Source organism: Misgurnus anguillicaudatus, chromosome 16 (genome assembly GCF_027580225.2).
Source record: "Misgurnus anguillicaudatus chromosome 16, ASM2758022v2, whole genome shotgun sequence".
Lineage (NCBI taxonomy): Eukaryota > Metazoa > Chordata > Actinopteri > Cypriniformes > Cobitidae > Misgurnus > Misgurnus anguillicaudatus.
The window spans coordinates 29,173,911-29,199,037 of record NC_073352.2 but is presented as its reverse complement, the minus strand read 5'-3'; the positions used below and the strand labels follow the sequence as shown (position 1 = coordinate 29,199,037).

The window sequence follows — 25,127 nt, the reverse complement described above, 5'->3', positions numbered from 1 at the left end:
TGTGTCTGCAGGGGTGTATGTTCCCCGCTGTACTGAAGATGGTTATTTTAAAGCCACTCAGTGTCATGCCAGTACTGGTCAGTGCTGGTGCGTAGACAAATACGGCAATGAGATCGCAGGATCCCGCCGACAGGGCAACCCAGCCTGTGGTACATACACAGACAACACAATTATACACACAACACAACCTATGCTACACACATACACAAAAAATGATGTTCAAGATAAAAAAATCTTAGTATTTTTGTCTTGTTTTCAGTAAAAATATCTAAAAGTTAAATTAAATGAAGATGCTTTTTCTTGATGAGCAAAACGACCCAAGAAAATAAGTCTAGTTTTTAGACCAAAAATATCAAATTTAAGTGATTTTGTGCATTAACAAGCTAAAAATGTGCCAATGGGGTAAGCAAAAAAATCTTGAACATTTTTCTTAAACACTACACTCTAAGAAAGGATGTGTTAATTTTAACACATTGTTTTGTGTTAAACTATTTAACACATTATGTGTTATTTTAACACATTGTGTGTCCTTTCGTGTAGATTGTGAGCTTAAATAAATGAAATGGACAACACAAGATGTGTTAAAACAACACAAAGTGTGTTATTCCAAAAATAACACAGAGATGTGTTAAGTTAAGGACAACACACTAGATGTGTTGTCCTTAACTAGACACAAGATGTGTTAATTTAACACATTCATTTTAAGAGTATAAATTCAAGAAAAAATTGCTTACCCCATTGGCAGATTTTTTGCTTGTTTTATGGAAAAAATAACTTAAATTTGATACATTTTGTCTAAAAACTTAACTTATTTTCTTGGGTCGTTTTGCTCATCAAGAATTTTTTCCGATATTTTTACTGAAAACAAGACAAAAATATTAAGATTTTTTTCTTGAAAATCATTTTTTGCAATGTAGACACACACTGCAAAAATGATTTTCTTAGTATTTTTGTCTTGTTTTCAGTAAAAATATCTCAAAATTCTTAAATTAAGATGTATTTTCTTAATGAACAAAATGACCTAGGAAAATAAGTCAAGTTTTAGATAAAAAATATAAACTAAGTAAATTAGTGCTAAAAAGCAAAAAAATCTGCCAATGGAATAAGAAAAATAAGTAGTTTACTTTTTTCATAAACTTTTTTCTTATTCCATTGACAGATTTTTTTGCTTGTTTTAAGCACAAATTTGCTTAAAAAAAAAAAAAAAATATATATATATATATATATATATATATATATATATATATTTGTCTAAAAACTAGACTTATTTTCCAAGATAATTTTGCTCATCAAGAAAATGCAATTTAATTTAAGAATTTTTAGATTACTGAAACAAGACAAAAACACTAAGTAAGAAAAGTCATTTTTAGCTGTGCACACATACCCTGTCACAAAATATGGTCCCAAGCTGTCACTGAGGCAGTGTTGTTTAAAAGGGACTAAATATGTACCAATTAGGTACAGATATGTATACATTTGTTACCAATATGTACGTCTGAGGTACTAATATGACCTCTTTTGGTGCACTTTTTGAAAGGATACCCCCCTGTGACAGCTAGGGACTATTTTACTGACAGTGTACAGACTGGCAGCTGTGTGAAGCTCTATCATCTCAACAGTTTTTATATTTTATATATAATGAATGATGATGTACCGAACACACACGTATATGCCACAAACACCTCTTTGATCTGCCTGTGTGTGCAGAGGAAGATCAGGAGACATCTGGTGACTTCGGTAGTGGCGGCGCAGTGATTCTACTGAACGATCAAGAGGAGGAGTCTCCACAGCATGGCCGGGGGAGACAGAAAGAGAGACGGGGACGGCTTCACCCCCGCGGGGCGATCGAGGACGACGAGGATGCAGAGGATGATGAGATAGGCTACGTCTGGTAGCTCCTCCCACCCATCTTCCACTAATTAACCAGGGACCCATGTTTAAAAATGCACAGTTCTGAAGCCATTCCAGACCCGCCCCCAAACAGCCGACCTCTCCGCTGGTCCGTTTATGTCCTGTTCATTTTCTGGATTCTTGCATTTCTTTCCCACATTTTCTTACTTTCTCTTTCTTTGGCCGGCTGTTCATGTTCTGTCCTCTGATTTCCCTCATTTACACACAAAGATTGCGTCTTTTGTGGGCTCTATACTGCGACGGTAGACATGCATGACAAGATTGTCAAGGGTTTCCATAAGTTTTTTGGAAATTTTTCTACATAGATGGAGGTTTTTAGAGGTGTAAAGCGAAGTTCTCAGTGGTCGTATGCATGAACACCACTTAAGAATGCTGGAGACGACATCTGAGACGTTAAAGATCAGAAGCTGGAGATTGTTGCCAGCTGTCAGGTTGTCCGCTCTTCTAGCGTAGGACGCAACAGGTCGTCTTGTACGCAAACTGCTTAAAAATCCTAATTACAGTCATTTCCACATACATTATGAGCAAACAAGCAAAAGATTCTTTTTTTCGTTTCAGTTGATGATTTAGTGTTTGATTTATTTCTCTCACTTAATTGTTTGAACAGTCTCCAAGTGTTTAAGTGAGTCCTGACCTTTGCATTTGCTCGTGATATATTCGCTGAAGATCAGGAGCCTCGCCTCGACAGAATTCAGACGCGATCAAACGCCTCGTCGATCTGACCTTTTCAAACAACACCAAAATGCTTCCGCTCACAGGAAAACAGAAGGCAAATGAAAAAGCTCTCTCTGTGACGGTTGGAGAGAGCGCTGCCTCGCCGTTTGGCTTTCCGCCGAATTTCATATCATCAGCACATTTGAAGGGGAGAATACCGAGATCTGTGGCCTGAGGTGACGTCTGCTTTTAATAATTCATCCTTTATTTGTCAAACCCAGGGCTGTTTATCAGCTTCAAAAATCTGTTTAAAGTAAGCACTTTTGACTTTGAGTTCGTTTTGTAGAGCAGAACGATTTTAGGTTGTCTTGTTCTGGTCGTTCAAGAATAAAACCTTTTGAAAGCACAAGTCAAGTTCAGTTCCTCATGTTGGAAGTAAAAAAAGTGAAATTAATACGTAATACGCAATGATTTAAAAACTGCTTCACGGCAAATGATGTTTTACTGATGCTCTCGCGCTTGCTCAGCTCTAACGTCAATCCCCACTGCTTGGCTCTATAACACGGTAAAAATAAATGCAGCATTTTTGTCAAATCAACATATATAGAGCATGGAAAATAAGTATTTGACACATCAGCATTTTTATCAGTTAGGGGATTTCTAAGTGGGCTATTGACACAAAATTTCCACCAGATGTAGCCATCAAGCCAAATATTGAATTCATACAAAGAAATCGGAACATTTAAGTGTATAAGTTGAGTCATGGTGGATGGAGTGAAATGACACAGGGAATAAATATTGAACACACTTTATTGAATACTTTGTAGAAAAGCCTTTGTTGGTGATTACAGCTTCTAGACGCCTCTTGTATGGAGAGACCAGTCATCTGCATTGCTCAGGAGTGATTCTGGTCCATTATTCCACACAAATTGTCTTTAAATCTTGAAGGTTCCTTGGGCCTCTTATGAACTTTGATCTTCAGTTCTCCATAGATTTTCTATGGGATTTAGGTCAGGTGATTGACTGGGCCATTCAAGTAAATTTCCTCAGCCTTGTATTTGTCCACCCTCTTTTCATTTTCAGCTTTCTAGTAGATGGCAGCAAATTTTCATCCAGAATGTCCCGGTACATTTCTCCATTCATCCTGCCTTCAATAATATGAGTCTGTCAGTACCCTTTGCTGAAAAGCAGCCTCAAACCATGATGCTTCCACCCCCAAACTTAACTGTTGGTACGGTGTTCTTGGGGTGGTGGGCAGTGCCATTTTTTCTCCAAACATGGTGTGTAGAATGACTGCCAAAAAGTTCAATTTTGCTTTCATCTGACCATACAATAGTCTCCCAATAATCCACAGGCTTCTCCAAATGCTCTTTCGCAAATTTTAACCGAGCCTCAACATGCTTTTTATTCAGCAATGGAGTCTTGCGTGGAATGCCATGGCAGTTCGGTGCATTGCTTAGTTTTCTTTGAAACAACAGTACCTGCTGATGCAAGGTCTTCCTGAAGTTCTGCCCGAGTGGTTCTTGGCTCTTGAAAAACTCTCCTGATTTTTCTTTGGACTCCTCAGACAGGGATCTTATGTGGAGCACCTGATCGTGGCCAGTTTATGGTGAAGTGATGCTCTTTCCATTTCCGGATAATGGCCCACACAGTGCTCAAAGGAACATTCAGCATTCTGGAAATGCACAATTCCCATCAGAATGCTTTTCAACGATAAGATTACAAAGATCTTGAGAGAGTTCTTTGCTTTTACCCATCATGAAGTCTTTTCTGTGTGCCTCCTGGGTAATAAGAAGCCTTTATAGGCCATCAATTAATGACTAAAGCAGCTGATATCAATTAGTACTGATAGGGGGCAGGGTTTCTCTCTCAATACTGACAGATTTCAGGTGATCTCCTGGCTTTCTGTGCCATTTTCCACCTTGTTCTCTTCATGTGTTTAATGCTTGTTCCCTGTGTCATTTCACTTTGTTTATTATGGCTTAACTTGTGTACTTAAATGTTCTGATTTCTTTGTCGAATACTTATTTCCTCCGCTGTATATATATTTATGTTACTTTAACTTAAAATAAAAGTTAAACAATTTAAACTTGTTTTATAAGTTATGTCAACTTATGTTGAATCACCTTGAAAACCAAGTTGTTTCATGCTGCATTTTTTGTTACAGTGTATAGTGTGAATCAAAAACGGATGCTCGCTGCACACAAGTAACCATATACAGTTCCTATAGCTGTCTATGAGTCAGATCTGATCAGATCCAAACACAGCAGAACCCGTCAGTGCTGATCTTAGATCTGTATGAGCACACACACACATTTGTCTTTTCTCACTCACATGAACAGCGTTTGAAAGTATTGAGATCTACTGTGTGTGTGTGTTCTTCACAGAAGGAGATGTTTCGCTCAGTGATTATAGAGGCTGGTACAGATGGATTATATGAGGCGTTCTGCACCCAGAGGGGAAATTTCTGAGCCCCCCTTAGGGATTATGGGTAACAGAGGAAAGAACTGATGGCTCATGGCTCCCTAGCACCTCTTCTGCTTTTCTCTTACTGTTTCCTCTCTTCAGAAAATCATCTTTTTGTGGGGTAGAAGAGACTTTCATAGATAAACATAGGATTCAAATGGACATTTTTAAAGAAGTAGTTCACCCAGATATAAAAAATTCATGCTATTCCATCTAAGCCAGGTGTTCTCAATCTTTATCACTTCAAGGCCTCCCTATTGTAGACAATATTATTTGAAGACCCCCAACTCTAAATTTCTAGCAAATGAAATATACTACAGCTTGACATAACTTGATAGATGTGCTATCTTTACAAAAATAACCAAACACCAGGAAATATCTAGATTTCTAGTTGTTTTTAGCTTATTTTAATGCTTGTTTTGTCTCATTTTAAATATTTTAAGGCCATCTTGAGGTTGCCTTGGAAGTTTGTTGAGCCCACCTTTAGGCCCCAGCCCTCTGGTTGAGAAACACTTATTTAAGCTGCTCTTTAATATTGATAGAAAACATTCAGGTTCATTCATTCATGGTCACCAAATTCTGCTGGTTTGTCTTGTAACAAATTGCTGAATTTGAATAAAAGCAAGAATGAATTTTATGGGGCTATGAAGGAAGAAAAACGTTTGAAGTAAATAGCTATGTTTCCATCCACCAGTTTTTAAAAACAATATGTAGGATTTTCACCATTAGAGGTCGCTATTACACAAAAACACAATAACAAAGACAAAGCTTAACAACGTTTTGAAGCAAAATCAAATAGATGTTGTTTTCACCATCAAAAGATTGCTGTATAACCGTCACTTCGACGCTTGTCCACTAGTGTTGCCATAAGCCGCCTTTCGGCTGTACATGACATTCGAAAAGGCTTTCGGAGTTCGCCCCCTAGTGGCAGTCATCATGAAATTTCAGTTTAATCGTGAATCCTTGCCAACATAGGAGAGAAGCTTATTCCAGCGCAAAAGTCTTCAATCAAAGAATATTCACTATATTCAGTAGAATAAATAAATTAATACAAATGAATAAAACAATAAACAGTTATGAATATATGACAAAGACTAATTGCATACAAAATAAAAGTGCATTTGTGCATAATATATATGTGTGTAATTATTAGGTATATTTAAACACACACACATATACAAATATACATTTTAGAATTTTTTTTATTTTATATATATATATAATATAAATAAATATATATACACATGTAAATGTTTCTTTAATACAGACATGAATATGTGTGTATTTATATATACATAATAATTACACACAGCACACCCTCAATTATGCAAAAAAATGAAAATGTATTTGATTAACACTTGTATTAAACTTGAACTCAACTTTCATACAAAGATGGGTTCAAGTTTACTACAAGTGGTACCTAAGTACATTTTTTAAATACATTTTTAGCACATTTTAGTTCATATTTATGTTGTCTCAAAATAGCACAGTGGTGTACACTTAGATGTTCTTTAGATTATCTCAAGAAGTACTAAAGATTATTTTTTTAGAATATTAAGTACAAAATTTGTCCGCAATAATAGAGCACTTTGGAAGTGTACTTCTTTTTCACCTGGGATCACTTATCAGTAATAAATAGTTTTTAACGTTAAATAGTTACTGATAACGTTAAACAAAAAAGGATTAATGATTTTCCCCTCACAGACAGTTTTTGATTGGAATACACTGATATACATCACTTTCGGTCAACGTATCGCAAATGAAAACATTTTAGCGGATCCAACGCTCAAAGCGAATCCGAAAATTACGCATCCACAGATGGTGGTCACCTCACTCAGCCTCTTTACGACTCTCCATAGGGAATGAATGACTTCCGGGTTATCGGCCTTCATTTGCCGTGTACAGTGGAAAGGCGGCTATAATTTCTACAACAAGAAACTGTGGATAGCGTGGATATTAAGTCACTAAAAGTGCGACAATTACAAGGGAGACGAGATAACAGGAATTTTCGAAACAGGAATTTCTAGGAACTTTTAGGATAATTTAAGTACACAACTCCATAAAAATATATCACACTGTGCAAGTGGTTTTTGGATATTTTATCACAGCTTTAATATGCATTTTGAAATATTGCATAAAAATGGCGAAAACTTACGGGCTTAAAATGAGTTCGATAATTTTATCCAACACTGAAAAAAATGATTCATTGAATTTAATCAATTTTTTTAAGGTAAGTGGTTGAAATCAATTTATTTAAGCTACATTTAAACAAAAAAGATTAGTAACGTAAAATAAAATATAAAACTTTTGTTTAAATGTAGCTTAAATAAATTGATTGCAACCACTTACCTTAAAAAAATTGATTAAATTCAATGAATCATTTTTTTCAGTGAATAAGAGGAAATCCACATAAACTGCGATGGAAACACATTTACTGAATAAAATCCTCGATGCACATCAACAATAGTCATGTGACTTTGACTTTTGCGTAACTGGGGCGCAATGAGATTGATCTCAGTACACAGCATCTGTATAATGATCTTTCAGAACCATCTGTCTTACAAGACTGCGTTCCAATCCTCTATTTGCAAATGATTTTTGAGATTTTCAGATTTTGATATTCCAAAGTTATATTTGCAACTTTGGATGGAAACATAGCTAGCGATAACAATTTTATTTTTGGATGAACGACCCACTTTAAATGTCCTAAAAATATTCCAGTCAGGTTAAGTGAAGGTTCTGAATCTCTCTTTCTGTTTCTCATTCTCTCATGTGATGTCATAAACTACCATGTGATAAATCATGAGCTCAGTATATGTAAATGAAAGACACAGCATCACACACAGACACACACGTATGATCTCATGACATTATGGACTTCTTTGCTGACCCACCTGATGATGACTTTTGACCTTTGAGGTGACCTCTCCCCTGCTGTAGTGCTGCTGTATGTCTGATGCCTGGCCTGCAACTATAACCCCCCCAAACTTACTGTTCCCGTCTCTGCCTGCTTCGCTCCTGTACAGAGGTGCAATAAAAGCTTCATTACACACACACACACACACACACCTGTTCTGCAGCTACAGATTCGATGGCCATATTTGCAAGAGTTTCCTTTGTTAATCCTCTATATTTTTTACTCTGTAAAGACAATAATTCATGTGTAAAAAACGAAAAATGCTGAATGTTCAACTGGAGATGTAATGTAATGATGTCATGTGGCTTTGTCCATTTGCCTTGCCTGAGTCTGGATGTGTTAAAGCCCTCCTGTCCTCCTGACTGTAGTGTAGATATCCCCTCTACTGTACGTGTCTCTCTCTCTCTCTCTCTCTCTCTCTCTCTCTCTCTCTCTCTCTCTCTCTCTGAGTCTGTCTCCGACTCGTGTGTATTTACTAGTGCTCGACTGCTGTGGGTCAGTTCTAAGATGAGTTGATAAACGGCCGGTCGAACACCAGCACAGATCAATGGATGAGTCTCTCTCTCTCTCTCTCTCTCTCTCTCTCTCTCTCTCTCTCTCTCTCTCTCTCTCTCTCTCTCACTCCTCATGTCCTCTATTTACACTTTATCCGATTTCCCTGATCGAGAGTCCCAGTGGAATGTTCTTGTTCTGGGCTAATTCATTTTCTTTGCTTTGTTTTTCTTTGACTTCCTGTTTTGTTTGTTTGTTTGTTTGTTTGTTTTTAACTGTTAAATGGTTCCTTGAGAAAATGTTTGTCTGAATAAAACTGGAGTTTGTCGCCACCCCCTACATTTGCGTCTGTAAACGTCTTACATCTGTCTCGAAAACTGGGTCCACCCGGACAGATGAGTTTAAAAAAAAATTCAGTATGAGTTAAAGGGGACATTTCAGAAGACTTTTTTAATGTGTCAAATAAATCTTTGGTGTCCCCAGAGTACATATGTGAAGTTTTAGTTCAAAATATCATATAGATAATTTGTTATAGCAAGTTTAAATTGTCACTTTGTAGGTGTGAGCAAAAATGTGCAGTTTTGGGTGTGTCCTTTAACATGCAAATGAGCTGATATCTGCACTAAATGGCAGTGGCGTGGTTGGACAGTGCAGATTAAGGGGCGGTATTATCCGCTTCTGACATCACCAGGGGAGCAAGATTTCAAAAACCTATTTTATCACATGCTTGTGGAGAATGGTTTACAATAACTTGTTTACTAGGTTGATCTTATTCACATTTTCTTGGTTGATAAAAGCACTGGGGACCCAATTATAGCATTTAAACAGAGGCAGACACTAGGTGAGTATTTTAAGTAAATTTTCCAAACATATGTGCTTTTTCAGAGTGTTTGTCTTGGGAAAAAAATTACTTTACTAAACAATGTTCACTACATTCTAAAGCATAGAATCATACTGTGTATTTCTTTTATATTGCATATTAAAATTGATTAAATACCTAATTACCTAAAAATTGTTTACTTTTACTTTTCTTGAGTAAAAGTACAAAAGCACTTTTTACTTAACTAAAAGTAAAAAATTACTAGATGTTTAATGTACTTAAAACCAAAATGTGCGCACACGAAACTAAACTTTAAAACAAATTCTGCACATGAAGGTTTCGCGTGAGCACATGAAACCAAACTTTAGATTTTTTTACTCCAACATCACCTTAGGGGCTCGGGAGCATTTAAACGTGGAAAAAGTCAAATTTTCATGGTACGCCCCCTTTAAAACAACTTGGTTTTGTACATGACATTCAGACACAACGGTCGGAGTTCGCCCCCTTGTGGCAATTGTCATGAAATTCCATGCCAACACGGAAGAAAAGCTCATTCCAGCCCAAGAATACAAATATTTACTATAGTGGATTAAATAAATGAATACAAATGAATGAAACAATAAACAGCTAGGCATATATTATATGACAAAGGTCGGCAATATTTTTGGAAAGAAAGTATAAAGACAAGATTATCAGTAATTAGTTATTAATAACGTATTTAAGTGTTACTGATAAAGTTAAAAAAAATTCACCTCACACACAGTTTTTGATTGGAGTACACTACATTCTCTCTTCCGGTCGGCGTATCGCATGCGTTGTAGTCGCACAAATTTTTTTTTTGTGTGGATCCAACACTCAAAACGGATCCGAAAATTACGCATCCGCAGATAGTTGTCACCTCACGCAGCCTCTTTGCGACTCTCCATAGGGAATTAATGACTTCCAGGTTATCGGCCATCATTTGTCGTGTACAGTGTAAAAGGTGGCTATAGATGTGCCAAGAAACTGGATAGTGTTGATATTAACTCTTTCCTCACCATTGACGAGTTATCTCGTCAATTAAAAGAAAACGCTTCACTGCCAATGACGAGAATTTCCGTCTTTCCGCAATATTGCTATTTTCCGCCAGGTGGCGCACTTCCGCAACTTTTAAACCCGGAAGTAACGCCTCACTTGAAAGACAAAGAACTCGGTGTATGTTTTAAAGATCGCTTTGAATCTGATCTCTATCAAAAGTCCTACGCAAAAAGTCAGCTTTTTGCTCAAAATGTGGTGTTTTTGAAGAAACCTCCCCATATTTGAGAGGTGATAAAAAGAGAACTAATGAAGGTAGGATGAAACTTTTTTGTTTTTTTTAAAGCAGAGGGTCTGTTGTTTCATTTGATACATTGTATGTTTATATATTTAAAAAGGACATTTTCTAGAAGGCATTCAAGTTTTATGAAAATCATGAAAAATGCTGGCGCTGGCTGGCAACTTTTTTTTAAAAACGCTGGCGGGGAAAGGGTTAAGTCACTAAAAGTGTGATAACTACAAGGGAGACAGGATGAGCCATTATTCAAAACAGGAATTTCTAGGGATTTTTGGGATAAAATTAAGTTCAATAATTTAAAGGCACGGTTCATGATCTCTGAAAGCCAATGTTGATATTTGAAATCACCTAAACAAACACGCCCCTACCCCATTAGAATCTGGACCTTCATTTGATAGACCCGCCCCAAACATACGCAACCCAGGCAACAATGTTGATTAGTAGACACGGCCTTTACTGCTGATTGGCTACAGGTGTGTTTTGGTAGTCGGCCCGACTTCCTTTTTAATAGTGTTTTTCAAAAATCATACACCCCGCCTTTAACTCGATTTTACAAGTTATGTCAACTTTTCACAGCCAAAACTTAAAAAAGTAGGTTGAATTGACTTCTTGCTGCATTTTTTTACAGTGTAAGACAACTGAAAAATAAGCAAGAAGTATTCAGCTACACAATGTATAGCTTTGGTTGCATACCAGTATATTCAGGGCTGGAAATTGGAGGGAAGTGGGGGGACAGAGTCCGGGGAATGAATTTCTAGGGAACGAGTTATACCTCAAACTGGTATTGTATTTCTGCCATTTTAGCCTTGAGTACATGTAAATTTATTTAAAGACACTAATTGTGGTATTTACATAGCTAAGATGACATGAATGAAAGTGATTCCGGTTTTCTAATCAGGTACTAAATCCCATTAAAAGATAAAGCTCAGTTCCAGAGTAACGTCTGCCTGGAGAAATTTTTCCCGTGACATTTTCTGTGATGTGAGCTTGTGTGGAAACGTGTGAAATATGAGTCTAACCTAGATAAAGACAAAGCGTCTATCATAACGTCAAATCTTTAATATTATCAATGATCTCTGCGGTGATGTATTGATTGTTGTCTGAGATATATAACGCCGGTGGACACGCCCTCTACGCTCCATCAGAACCGCACGCCTGCGTTTTATTGGCTCTTGCAAGGGTATCCGTCAAAGCTAATGATCTCCTGAAGACACGGTCGACGCAGGGCTTTTGTCTTCATTTGATAAGCTTTATTCACTCATTGATTTCAGAAGAGCAGATTTATATGCTTTGATTCATTAGGCCAGCAGCGAAATCCATTATTTTGTCAGTCACTCTTCCTGTATGTCACCCACTCGCGTTCTCATACCATCTCTCTCTCTCTTTCAAGTCTTTCTCTCTTCTATCTGTGTCTCTTTAGGAGGTGCTAACTGCTAAAGTTGCAGTGGGATTCGAGGAGCCTCCTCTTGTTCGGAAATCTTTATTGATCTGGGATCTCTTCACTCGTGGCTGCTCACCTCCGATAAAAGCAATTTTGAGCTGACAGCGTCTGTGGAGTTTATTTACAGACGGCAGTGTGGGAATTTTCACCATCTGGCCTGCTAAAATACCTGCTTTCAACATGCTATTTTTCCCTTTCAGACTATCAGAAAACAAGAGAGATGTACGAAACCCCAGGGGATTGTGGGTAGACACAACATATGCTGCTACTTGTGTCACTTGTGTCTTCTACTCAATGAAATGGTGATGTTACTTTGTAAGGAAACAATACAAGCCGGCGAACATACGCATTCTCTGCAGAGTGATGAATACAAACAATAAAGACGGAAAATTAATTGAGCAGTTTTGTTTAGACGGACAATGAGGTTTATTACTATTATTAAGTGATCTTGCAAACAATACCGTAAAAAGTTACTGAAAAGTTATTTTTCACCTAAAGTGAAATTTGAAGTTGCAAAAACTTAAAGTTTTTTAGATGTAAGTAACGCTTTAAGTTAAACCAACTTTTCCTTTTTTTTACAGTTTATTTACCAGCAAAATATATAGTGGTTCTCAAACTAAGGGCCAGGGCGCCGCGAGATGATGCTGGGGGCCCCAGTTTTAAGTCAATTAAAAAATTCATTAATTTATTATAAATTTTGTGTAATTAAACCTCAGAAAAACTCTTGTTTTGGTTATACTCACGCAAGCCTATCCGGTTGTTAAAAGAATATTCAATTTTCTTAATAGAAAAATCCAGATGATTTACTCGCCACCATGTCATCCAAGATGTTGATGTCTTTCTTTTTCCAGTCGAGAGGAGGTTGTGTTTTTTGGGGAGGGCATTGCAGGATTTTTCTCATTTTGGTTGACTTTGATGGACACCAACAATTAACACTTAACTCAACACGTAACAGTTTTTGTCAACAGAGTTTCAAAGGACTATAAACAATCCCAAACGAGGCATAAGTGTCTTATCTAGCGAAACGATAAGAAAAGTGACAAATATGCACTTTTGGAGCACAACTTCTCGTCTAGATCTGGTCGTGATGCGCCAGGTGACCCCACGCAATACGTCATGACGTCAAGAGGTCACAGAAGACGAACGCAAACTCCGCCCCAGTGTTTACAAATGTGTTGAAAGAGGACCGTTCCGACGTTGTTGTATGTCAACTGATACTAATTAATGTCTTTGTGTCAGTTTATTGTTTACAATGGTCCGCAAATGTGCGTTTTATATTTGTAATACGTGACCTCCCTACGTCACTACGCATTTACGTTAGGTCACGCTGGACCGGACCTAGACGAAAAGTTGTGGTTTAAAAGAGCATTTTTTTTTTCTTGTCAAAAATGACAATCGTTTCGCTAGAGAAGACACCCATGCCCCGTTTGGGATCGTTTATAGTCCTTTGAAACTCCGTTGAAAAAACTGTTACGTGTTGAGTCAAGTGTGAAGTGTTGGTGTCTATTAAAGTCCATTAAAATGAGAAAAATCCTGCAATGTTTTCCTCAAAACACATAATTTCCTCTTAACTGAACATAGAAAGACATCAACGTTTTGGATGGCGTGGTGGTGAGTGAATTATCTGGATTTTTCTTTTGAGAAAATGGAATATTCCTTTAAGTCTGACGTCATGCGCCGTTTCCGGGTCCAACCCCTCACAGATGTCACAGAGAAATAACAAAAAAATCACAGCTATATTACACTCGTATCATTATAAAAAACTACCAAAAACACCCGATTCTAATTTGTATCTCCATAACAAAATCCAAGATGAACCAGACATGGATTTATGGACGTGGATTTTTTATGCGTTATTAATATATTGCTGTCTTTGATTCTGGAAGCCTGAGACACGTGAGTTCGCTTAAATGTGTGCTATGAATAAATAGTGCGCATAAATGGCTGTTTAAATTTGGTGGCTTGAGCTGGAAACGGTATTCCTTACATCATGACTTAACAAGCGTATAACATGAACCTGGAGACTGCAGTGTACACTGTGAGTTTATAAAATTTTCGCTTAAAACGTGATATTAATAAATATTGCTCAATATTGGCTGTTTAAATAATATCCTCTATTGAAATGAGTGGAGGTTTGGACCCGGATACAGTATTCCTTACCTCATCACTTACCTCATCAATTGGGAAGTGCCCATAAAAGAAATATGGGGTCACTGATATGTAATGGGTATCCATGTTTGAAAAACATAGAAACTTGTAGGAAAGAAGAGGTGTGAGTTTGTCCCAGAAATACTCTTTAACTGTGTTAGTAACTCAGAATGCATGAAATAGCCCCCCCCCCCCCCCATTTGCAACATCCGGATAGACTGAATTACAACATGCACATGATGTCACCATCATGACAGATTCGCGGTTAGGTAGTTTACGTGCAGATGACAAGGTTTTGAACTTTACAACCAAATCTTCAAAAGTTTTCCCCAAAGTGCTGTTGTTGAATAAACAACTTTTAAAAAACTTTAGTGTTTTCTCGGTTGAAATCTTTGGGTCTCATTCACTAAGCATGCATGCGCATGAATTTGTGAAATGTGCGTACTGACTTTTCGCGAACAAATTATTCTTCAAATAGTTTCGTACTCGTAAAAAAAAATAATTGTACGAAAAAAATTCATGAGCAACTTATACCACACTTACGCAATAATTACCTTGGCCTACGCTATAATCAAAACTAGGCTACAGTTATAATGTATATGATAATGTTGATATATAATATTTACATTATATTTTCTGAATTATATAATATTATATACATTATCTATTTTTTTAAAACAGAAATGTATCATGTGACAAAGTGCTCTAAAATTTTCTGTGGACATTGCGGAATGCCCTTATATGGAGCTGGTTTGGTCGTGCAAATTACCAACCTTGTGCATGCGGCTGCTTATTCAAAACACAAATTTACTGAAGTAAGAACAAGGCCTATAAGAACAAATTCATGTGCGTACGCGAATTAGGTGGAATGTTTTCATTAAAATTCAGGGTTCCCACGGGTCCTTGTAAGTTTGTGAATCTGGGGGAAAATTCAAGGCCCTGGTAACTTTTTGAAAATATACATAGATACAGTTCATTGAATGTGCTTGAATCTATTTTGTGCAAAAAGTTTTTTGGAAAAAAATCCATATTTTTCCCTGTGTAGTGTAGGATATCATAAAAATTCTAGACAGTGCTAAACTGTTCACTTTAAATGCTTATATCATCTGTATGTGAATGTTGATTCATACCAAAATGCTTTTTTGCATAGTTGTGTTTGACACATGAAAACATCTCGGGTAACGTATGTAACTGTTGTTCCCTGAGAAGGGAACGAGACGCTGCGTCTCCCTCATACTTCCTGCATCCCTGTAATGCTGTCTTTGGCAATATTTCCGATAGCGATATACTTCCTGGCTCCCGCGTCACCCTGTCTTTGTCGTTAAGCCTCACCATTGGTTGAATTTGATATACACATTCAGACACACTTAACCCCAAAAGTGTCGCCGAAGTGTCGCAGCGCAAGTTCCCTCAAAAGGGAACTGTAACAATGTATCTTAAAAGGTAAGACAATGTAATCTTGCTCTCACTTTAAATTTGTCCCCACATTTAGTCCTAGAATTTGAGGGTATTGGACCTGAAAAGTCCTTGAAAGGTCCTTGAATTTGCAGTTAGTTAAGGTGTGGGAACCCTGAAAGTTCAAATGTGCATATAAATGAGAACAACTTACGCAGTTATTAGTGAATGAGACCCGATGTTATGTGAATGGCCCCTAACTGATCTCCACTAACTAGTCCCCACTTAATCATATTGAGAAGTGGATTGTGAGGAGATGAGGTTTAATGCCTGCAGGTGAGTTTAGATGTATTTCACGAGCAACTGGAGGACAAGCTGATGACAACGAGCTGAATAACAACATTCTGCCTGTCAGTCAAGTAAAAACATTTGAACTCCAGGGTTCCCTCCTATTTGACCTTCACTGTGTGGATCACACAGAATCACACACACACACACACACACACACACACACACACACAATAGATTAGCAGTGTACTGACGGTGGATCTGAATCCATGTTCTGGGCAGCCTTTCTATAAAATTTACATTTATAACACTGACACTCTTGAATTCTTCATTAATTCACTTAATTTTTCAGAAAGTTGTACAGCTGTGAAAGAAATCATCACATAAATTACAACATCAGGAGAGAAACACACACACACACACTTCTGCCTCAATGATAAATAATGTCAAAGATGAAAAATCTTATGATTTGCCTCTTTTGAATTCATCAAACTGCATTATTCCTACTTTTCTTTAAATAAAAGCAAGTATGCCAAACTTAAAGCTTTGTAAGATAAAAAGCAAATAGGCTTTTTGTCTTTATATAGATTTTTTATGCTTTTAGGACAGGTATACCCCACACTGTAAAAATATTATGGTCAAATCAACATATATTTTTATGTTACACTCTAAAAAACAATTAGTTGACTAAACAAGCATTACTTATTAAAGTAATTAGATTAAACACAAAAGATTTGGTATTTATAACTTTTCAATCTCTACTAAACAAATTTAGTATGTGTAACAAAAAAATGTAAGTTACCAGGTGAATTTAAATGTATGCAAAAATAAAATGATAAAACATGCCAACTACTATAACAATTGCATCAAAATTAAGTAAATCTATAGCATAACATTTTAAGCAACTATAGAGCCATGTGATATGTAGGTTTCCCATGATGCCTTTCCAGCCAAAAATTCTGACATCTGTTGTAGCCATTTTGTGAACCACATGCACTGTAAAAAAATCCAACTTCAAAATGTTCTTTTAACAAAGATAATTAAGTAACAAAGTTTTTCTTGTTGAAAGGCGTCAATTCATTATTTTGTGTTCACTGAACGAAATAAGCATAATCATCCAGCTAATAAATATTATTTTGTTTACTGGACGTAGATGTGGACGTTTACTGGACATTTACCCAACTTGCCAAATTGAGTAATCGGAACAAGCAATTTAAAAAAACAATGGTTGGAATGGTTCCCAGCATGCATTGCGAAATGTTCACTTCTTTGGTTAATATTTACTAAAAAAGATGACTGTTTTAATGTTTGATGGCTTTATTTATGTTGATATGTTGTTAATGTTACACTCTAAAAACAAACGGTGCTATAATAGCACCAAAAGTGGTTCTTTGCTCGTAATCATAGAAGAACCGTTTTTAGTGCCATATAGCACCGGTGAAGCACCGGTAAAGCACCTGTGTAGAACCATATAGTGCTATGTAGAACCATATTTGGTGCTATAGTGGTTCTATATGGCCCCTATATGGTTCTACACAGGTGCTTCACTGGTGCTTCACCGGTGCTATATGGCACTAAAAACGGTTCTTCTATGATTACGATCCAAAGCAACAGTTTTGGTTCTATATAGCACCGTTTGTTTTTTTAGAGTGTAGTTATATGTTGTATTTAGAGTTATTTTGAAAGAATGATGTTTGTTCATTGTTACCATGATTGAGAAGTGTGTGTTTAGTGTAGAAGACGGCACAGTGTGCTAGCGCGCATCATTGTTACCTTACAGCAAAAAAAGGTCTCTGCTTCTAGCAAGAGCTAAGTCACAAAAAAAATGTTCAGGAGACCTTTCTGTGTACACTTCCACAGTCCAAAACATGCAGGTTAGCTGAATTGTGTTGAAAAAAAATTTGTTGGATTTACTTAAAATATATATGCACCATTTTTGCATCATACTTTTTAAGTAATCCCAACTTGGAATAACTTTACTTAAAATTAACAAGAAAATATGTGTTATATGAACTAAAATATTTGAGTTCATGTAACATTCTTTACTTAAAAATATAAGTACATACATTTTTAGTAAAATTATCCTAGTTGGGATTACTTAAAAAGTGTGATGCAAAAATGGTACATATATGTAAGCAATAAGGTACGAGAGGCTGTGCTGTATCGTGAATAAGTAACGGCTGAAGGGCATTGTTAGGCACGACGCGAAGCGGAGTGCCTGCAACCCCTTCAGCCGTTACTTATTCACGATACAGCACTTGCCTCGAGTACCTTATTGCTTTTATAAAACGATTACCACACAATATTAAAGTAAAAAAAATATTAGTGCAACTTTCATGAAGTTAAATCAATAAAAGCATTCCTTTCGCTAGAGAAAAATAGTCCCTGACTGCAAACAACAACATGAAAGCTCAAATAAAAACAACAAACTGTTCTCAGACTTTGTTTCATTATATGTTTATGTGTTGCTAAGGGTGTTGCTTAGGTCGCAGTGATATTAACCGTTGGGTGAAGCGGTCATAGCAGTGTTTTATTGTGAATAAAGCACACCTATTGACCAATCAGAAACAAGGATTGGAACTAACCGTTTTATAAATTTCAGTAAATCCAACGCATCATTTTTTAGAGTGTACTTTAACTCATGAAAACTGGTTGAAGTTGTTTAACTTAATTTTTTAAGTTATATCAAATATTCACAGGTCAAAACTTGCAAAACCAAGTTGTTTTAACTTTATGCTGCATTTTTTTACAGTGCATAGATGGCTTTTAGGCTCCACAACAAAATGTATATAATTTAGTTAAGTAAATCATTGAAGAGCTGCATTCAATTCATTGTCTGTATGGATTTTAAATGTATTTGAATCAATTATTAGTTTGTTATATTTGTGACCTTGGAGCACAAAAGCAGTCACAAGAATCAGTTTTTAAAATTGAGATTAATACATTAAAATAAATAAGCCTTCTATTGATGTATGGTTTGTTAGGATAGGACGATATTTGGCCAAGATACAACTATTTGAAGAAATCATTTTGAGAAAATCTACTTTAAAGTTGTCCAAATAAAGTCCTTAGCAACTGCATCCACTCACAAAAATAAAGTTTTGATCACTGATCTATATAAATGACTGGATTGCGCATAGAACGCTTAACGTAACAGCGTGAGGTGAAGCCAGCGCAGAGTTCGAGCCGCCATCTATACCCAACCGGCAGACGGCGTCATTGACTTCCATTCAAAATCATGTTTTAAATTCACCCGCTTTACAGCGTATCAGTCACGCAAGATTATTTTAAGGATATGTGTACGTAAATTAACTGTTAATTCTGGTGTTATTTGCAATTTTTATGCTTTAATCGGGCAGGAAAATGGATTTATAAAAAACCGTTAAGGTGAGTGCGTCTGCTGCATTCTGTTAATGACACGGGTATAAATAAATTTTTGTTTGACATTCAGCTACACGGTAAGCGTTATTTCTCTTAATAAGTTTGGGTAACTTGTATATAAAACTTATACATAAAACCAGCAAATTATTGCATGCACATACGGTACAAAGTATGATTATTTATTTAGATTTCAGAATAAGCACGTTTGTCATTAATACTAAATATGCTGCGGTCTGTCTGCTGATCTTATACAGTAATGAAGATGAATGTATAATAACTGATTAAAAACTAAAATGTACAACTTACAGTAAATAACTATGTACATGCTTAGGACGTTTGTGTTGTAATAATGTACAGGGTAACTTAAGATATAAAAACGAAGACTGGTAAAGTGATGTTTTATCATTAAAATCTGATCGCGTCCATTGATTTAATGGAATGTTTGGGTATACCAACATGGCGGCGCGGTGGCTTCACAGTTGTGACGTCATGCGCAATCCAGTCATTTATATAGATCAGTGGTTTTGATACACTTACGACAAAATATCTTCATGGGACATGATCTTTACTTAATATACTATTGATTTTTGGCATAAAAGAAAATAACTTTTGACTGTACAATGTATTGTTAGCTATTGCTAAAGTACAAATATACCCGTGCGACTTATGATTGGTTATATGGTCAAGGGTCACACATCAGTTGGGACTTGTTGTCTCACAGTTCTGTTCCCAGTGTCTGTATTGTCAGATTCCTGAGATCTTCTCTTAAACCCTTAAGCAGAGAGGACTCGCCACAGCCTGTCAGTGCAGTTAATGCACCGCAGACCACTTCAGAGCACAGCGTTTGTAACATGACAGATACGCACGGCAGCTGATGCTGTGTGGGATTAAAATGTGAAGCTTCTCTGTCAGAGACGTGGTGGAAGAGTAAATGTCTCAGTCTATTTCTCCTGAGGAGTTGAAGTTTTATTGAGTTATGTGGATGTCACCGAGTCTCCTGAGGGCTTTTGTTGGCGTATAGCGAGGAAGAACCTTAGAGGATGTCACCTGTCACCCCTAAAGTAACCTTCAGCAGGAACACATTCACCCTGAGGAGATGAACCAGAGCGACAAACAACAACAACATCTGAACTGACACTGAAGAACTGCAGGTGTGTTTTAGTAAAGTCTTTGAAAGCTCAGCTAAAGTCATGTTTTGTGATTTACTGTTTTGTTATATAATCATCTTACAGAATGTAAAGAACATTCTGTGGAAAATAACCTTGCTATTTTGATATTGACTAAGTAAGGTCATGTCAAAGATTAAAATCAGTGTGAAATCAAACTTTGATGCTGCAAATCCTATCATTAGATTATAAGACTTTAGCGTAGATTTCACACACACACACTGCAAAAAATGATTTTCAAGAAAAAAGAAACTTAGTATTTTTGTCTCGTTTTCAGTAAAAAAATCTAAAAATTCTTAAATTAAGAAGCTTTTTCTTGAACGACCCAAGAAAATAAGTCTCGTTTTTAGACCAAAAATATAAAATTGAAGTGATTTTGTGCATAAACAAGTAAAAAAATCTGCCTTAAAAATATTAAACATTTTTCTTAAACAATAAATTCAAGAAAAATTTGCTTACACCATTGGCAGATTTTTTTGCTTGTTTTATGCACAAAATCACTTAAATTTGATATTTTGTTCTAAAAAGTAGACTTATTTTCTTGGGTTGTTTTGCTTATTAAGATAAAGCATCTTAATTTAAGAATTTTTTGATATTTTTACTGAAAACAAGACATAAATACTAAGAAAATTTTTTCTTGAAAATCATTTTTTGCAGTGCAGGGTCATATATTTAATTTAGAAAATGTACATTCATGCTTTTATTCAAAACAACTTACAGTGCATACCAGTGGCGGCTCGTTACTGCTCATCTGAGGGGCGCAAATTCAAAATATGTGTTCGGAGTGTCGTGTGATGCTTGTGTTTTCAAAATATGTGTTTGTTGCATCATGCACTGCAAAAAATTATTTTCAAGAAATACATTTTGTATTATTTTTGTCTTGTTTTCAGTAAAAAGATCAAAAAATTCTTATAGGTGCAGTGTGTAAATTTTTGCGGTATCTAGTGGTGCGTTTGCGAATTGCAACCAATGGCTCCGTTCACTGCCCACCCCTCATTTTTGAAATGCATAGAGAAGCTATGGTAGCCACCACTAGACAAACATGTCATCTTCAGAGACAACTTAGTAAAAAAGTTTCTCCATTAAGGGCTCCTGTAAGAAACATGGTGGCACAAAATGGCGACTTCCATGTAAGGGGACCCTTGGTATGTAGATAATAACTAGTGCTGGGCAAAGATTAATCGCGATTAATCGCATACAAAATAAAAGTGATTTTTGTCATAATATATGTGCGTGTACTGTGTCTAATTATTATTTAACCACACACACATTCATATATTCATTTCAGAATTGTTTTACTTATATATAAATTTTTTACATTTATATTTAATATAGAATATATAAAAATAGAAATAAATATATATAAACATGTAAATGTTTCTTAAATACATACATGAATGTGTGTGTATTTATTTATACATAATAATTACACACAGCACATACTCATATATTATGCCAAAAATCACTTTTATTTTGTATGCGATTAATCGCGATTAATCTTTGCCCAGCACTAATAAAAACGTCTCATTCTGTGGTAATAAAAACATAACGGTTCATTATGAAAGGTCTTTACTTTATACACCCCTGATAATATAGTTTTGTATATTATTTTGCATTTCTGTCAAAAGAGAGATCCTCCTAAAAATTACACACTGCACCTTTAAATGAAGATGCTTTTTCTTGATGAGCAAAACGACCCAAGAAAATAAGTCTAGTTTTTAGACCAAAAATATTAAATTTAAGTGATTTTGTAAATAAAACAAGCAAAAAAATCTGCCAATGGGGTTAGCAAATTTTTCTTGAATTTTTCCTGAATTTAGTGTTTCAGAGAAAAATGTTAAAGATTTTTTTGCTTACCCCATTGGCAGATTATTTTTTTTTTTTTGCTTGTTTTATGTATTATGCTTGTAATTAATCTTAAATTTGATATTTTTGGTCTAAAAACTAAACTTAGTTTCTTGGGTCATTTTGCTAATCAAGAAAAAGCATCTTAATTTAAGAATTTTTAGATATTTTTACTGAAAATAAAAATACTAGATTTTTTTTTCTTGAAAATCATTTTTTGCAGTGTGTGTGTAAACCATGTGCATCAAGTGTTTTGTCAAAATCGTTTATGATAAAAGAGACGCTCACGTTCACAAAATTCACGCAAGACACTCCCTTAACAGTAAACTCTGATTAATCATGAAATTTTGCGAGTATCTGGCAAACGTGAGCGACTCTTTTATCATAAACCCTTTAGATCAGTGGTTCCCAACCTGGGGTCCGCCAGAGTTCACATGGGGTGCGCGGGAGCAGATATGCTTTGAGGTGAATAAAGATGCATAAAATGTTCCACTAATAGTTTTATATAAAAATATATATTTTTTAAAGTTTTTCAAAAATCATATGCTTACAATGCCAAGATAGTCAAAAAATATCTTGATATCTTATATCAAATAATTATTTAAATTTTGCTCGCACACATCACTTGTTCAATCATGTGCTTATTGTCTTCGTAACGGCAAAATCAAAAGGAAACATTCAGTATTCTATGTTCATACACAAAATCCAAAAAAGATAAACAACTGCGTTATACTAGTTGTGTAAAAATTAAAATATTAGGCTAAAAGGAAACATTTGAAGTTGAAAGGAACATTTCCTGTGTATTCATGTAATAAAATGTCATTAAATACTTTTTATTTAGTTAATATATATAGTGTGTGGGTGTTTATGTGCATAGCATTAATAATTTTTATATATATATGGGTCTCGGATTGTTAAATATGTACATGGGGGGGGCCCCAAGGTAAAAGGTTGGGAACCACTGCTTTAGATGCATATGCAGCAGGCACTTATTTTAACAAGACACGTGATGCATATAGGATCACTTGACGCACAGAACACATATTTTGAAATTACGAACCCCACACGACGGGCTATATACATTTTGTGACAAACTTCGCATCGTGCACCCTCGAAAAAAGAAGTCACCGGCCGCCACTGGTGCATACAATGCATATTTTTCTATGAATATGTTTATTTTATGGGATTGAACTAGAACTGCACTGATATGACATTTTTTCCACGATAGCCGATTATTGAGATTGATATCTGCCGATACCGATAGTTTAGAGGTTATATTAACTTCCATTAACTAAGATCAAATTTTCTGAATGGTATTCGTTCATATAATGATTAAATCGTGTAGGCCCCTTCTGCCTCGAAAGACAATGGCTGCGCCTTTATTTTCAGTCAATTATTTTTGTTGTTGGCAACATCTGGAGTGGCTCAGTAGTCCTATTCGTGCATAGCAGTCTCTGCCACAATTTAGGCAGACAAATCTTTTCTAAAGATGGTTTCAGCAGTAACAACATTAACAAACGGCTTTCGTAGAACAAACGTAATTTGGCTAAGAATCAATAACATCAAAGTAATTTTTAAGTAGTTTATTTCTGATAACAAGCATTAAAATGACAACAGTGGGATATTCACTGATCTGTGCCGTGTGTGTGTGGTTCTCTGTCTTAGTCCTGTGTTTGCGTAAGTGTGGGTGTGATGCTGCAGTGGTTGATGGTGGATTGCTGTGTCTGTTGGGCCAGATGTCTATCAAAGACAAATGTGTCACAAAAACTGCTGCATCAGGGGATTTTTTTGCATACTGGGGGGAGTAAATCAGGTCATCTGTGTGTGTGAGAGAGAGTGATTTCCATACCTGAAGCAAATCAGCAAGTTTCCAGATTTTGCCCATTACCCAGCATCCTCTCAGCCAGTTGATGCTGGCAGGGCCTGAAAGCTTTCTCGTCTCCGCTACAGCGATCTATCATTCCTCATGGAGTCGTCTCGTACCAAGTTTCCATTTGGAACAAATCTGTTGGCCGGAGTTCTGACTTGGCCGCATCAGAGACCAACAGTCCTCGGTAACGGCACCATAATATCCAATGAAATGAGAAAGGAAGAACAAACAAGATAAGAGTCAATGCTCATGCTCTGAATATTTAGGGAGAGTTTTAAAGAATTTGGCTTGCTAATCGAGTTGGTTTCAAACACAGTTCTGCTTCATGGTTAGTTATTCCACTTAACAGATGTCATAATTCTGCTGTTTGAGATTTCTCATTTAAAGCTTGGTTAATGCCAAAACAAATAAATCATGTGTTAAACTTAGCTGGTATTGCTAATGGGCCATTCCACAGAATCTGTAGCTCCTCAAAATCGTTTTTTTTTATCTTTTTTAACACTAAATCTAATAACACACATATTTTACTTTAAAAAATGAGTATTGGTCAATTTAAGGTAACTGGTTTATTTTTTTTAACATAGTTACTTAATGGAGGAATTTTGGTAACAGAGCTGAAAGTAACAGGACTGAGTTTTTTTAGCAGGGCTTTGAACCAGATTTTTTCTCAATTGGTTTGTTCCGAAACAGAAACAGTATTTTAACGTTTCCGGTTCAACCCTAAAATTGACATTCCTGAACCGGTTAGAACAAAAAATAAAGTTCCCGAACCGGTTAATAATGTTCCATGTCAGCTGTGGGATATACAAATAAGTAGGCTGATCATTAGCACATTAAACTTAAATTATTACTCTACATCATTTTCCTTAAGTCTCTATCTTGTCATCAAACATTTAAAAGGCTACATTATGTAACCGGCATAACTGTAATTCTGACATGCCTACATTTGTTTCAGCATCATACATGAATTAAGACAAGGAAATTTTATGCCATGTTGTTTATTGGCAAGCAACTTAGGCAA

At 35.9% G+C, this 25,127-nt stretch overlaps 2 protein-coding genes across 4 annotated transcripts in view; both read left to right on the top strand.

Moving 5' to 3' along the window:
* The window catches only part of spock1 (SPARC (osteonectin), cwcv and kazal like domains proteoglycan 1), a 190,704-nt gene extending 183,468 nt beyond the window's left edge, over nt 1-7,236 (top strand). For 2 of the 3 annotated variants that reach the window (XM_055177305.2, XM_055177306.2), the window contains exons 11-12: nt 12-149; nt 1,708-7,236. In XM_055177305.2, coding sequence (XP_055033280.2) covers nt 12-149; nt 1,708-1,895 — 326 coding nt within the window. In that variant the 3' untranslated portion in view covers nt 1,896-7,236. The remainder of the gene's footprint in view (nt 1-11; nt 150-1,707) is intronic. The other variant, XR_012358020.1, reaches the window with a different exon arrangement.
* Nucleotides 1-25,127, top strand: part of etf1a (eukaryotic translation termination factor 1a) — a 112,398-nt gene that overhangs the window by 64,228 nt on the left and 23,043 nt on the right. The gene's annotated exons all lie outside the window — the stretch shown is intronic.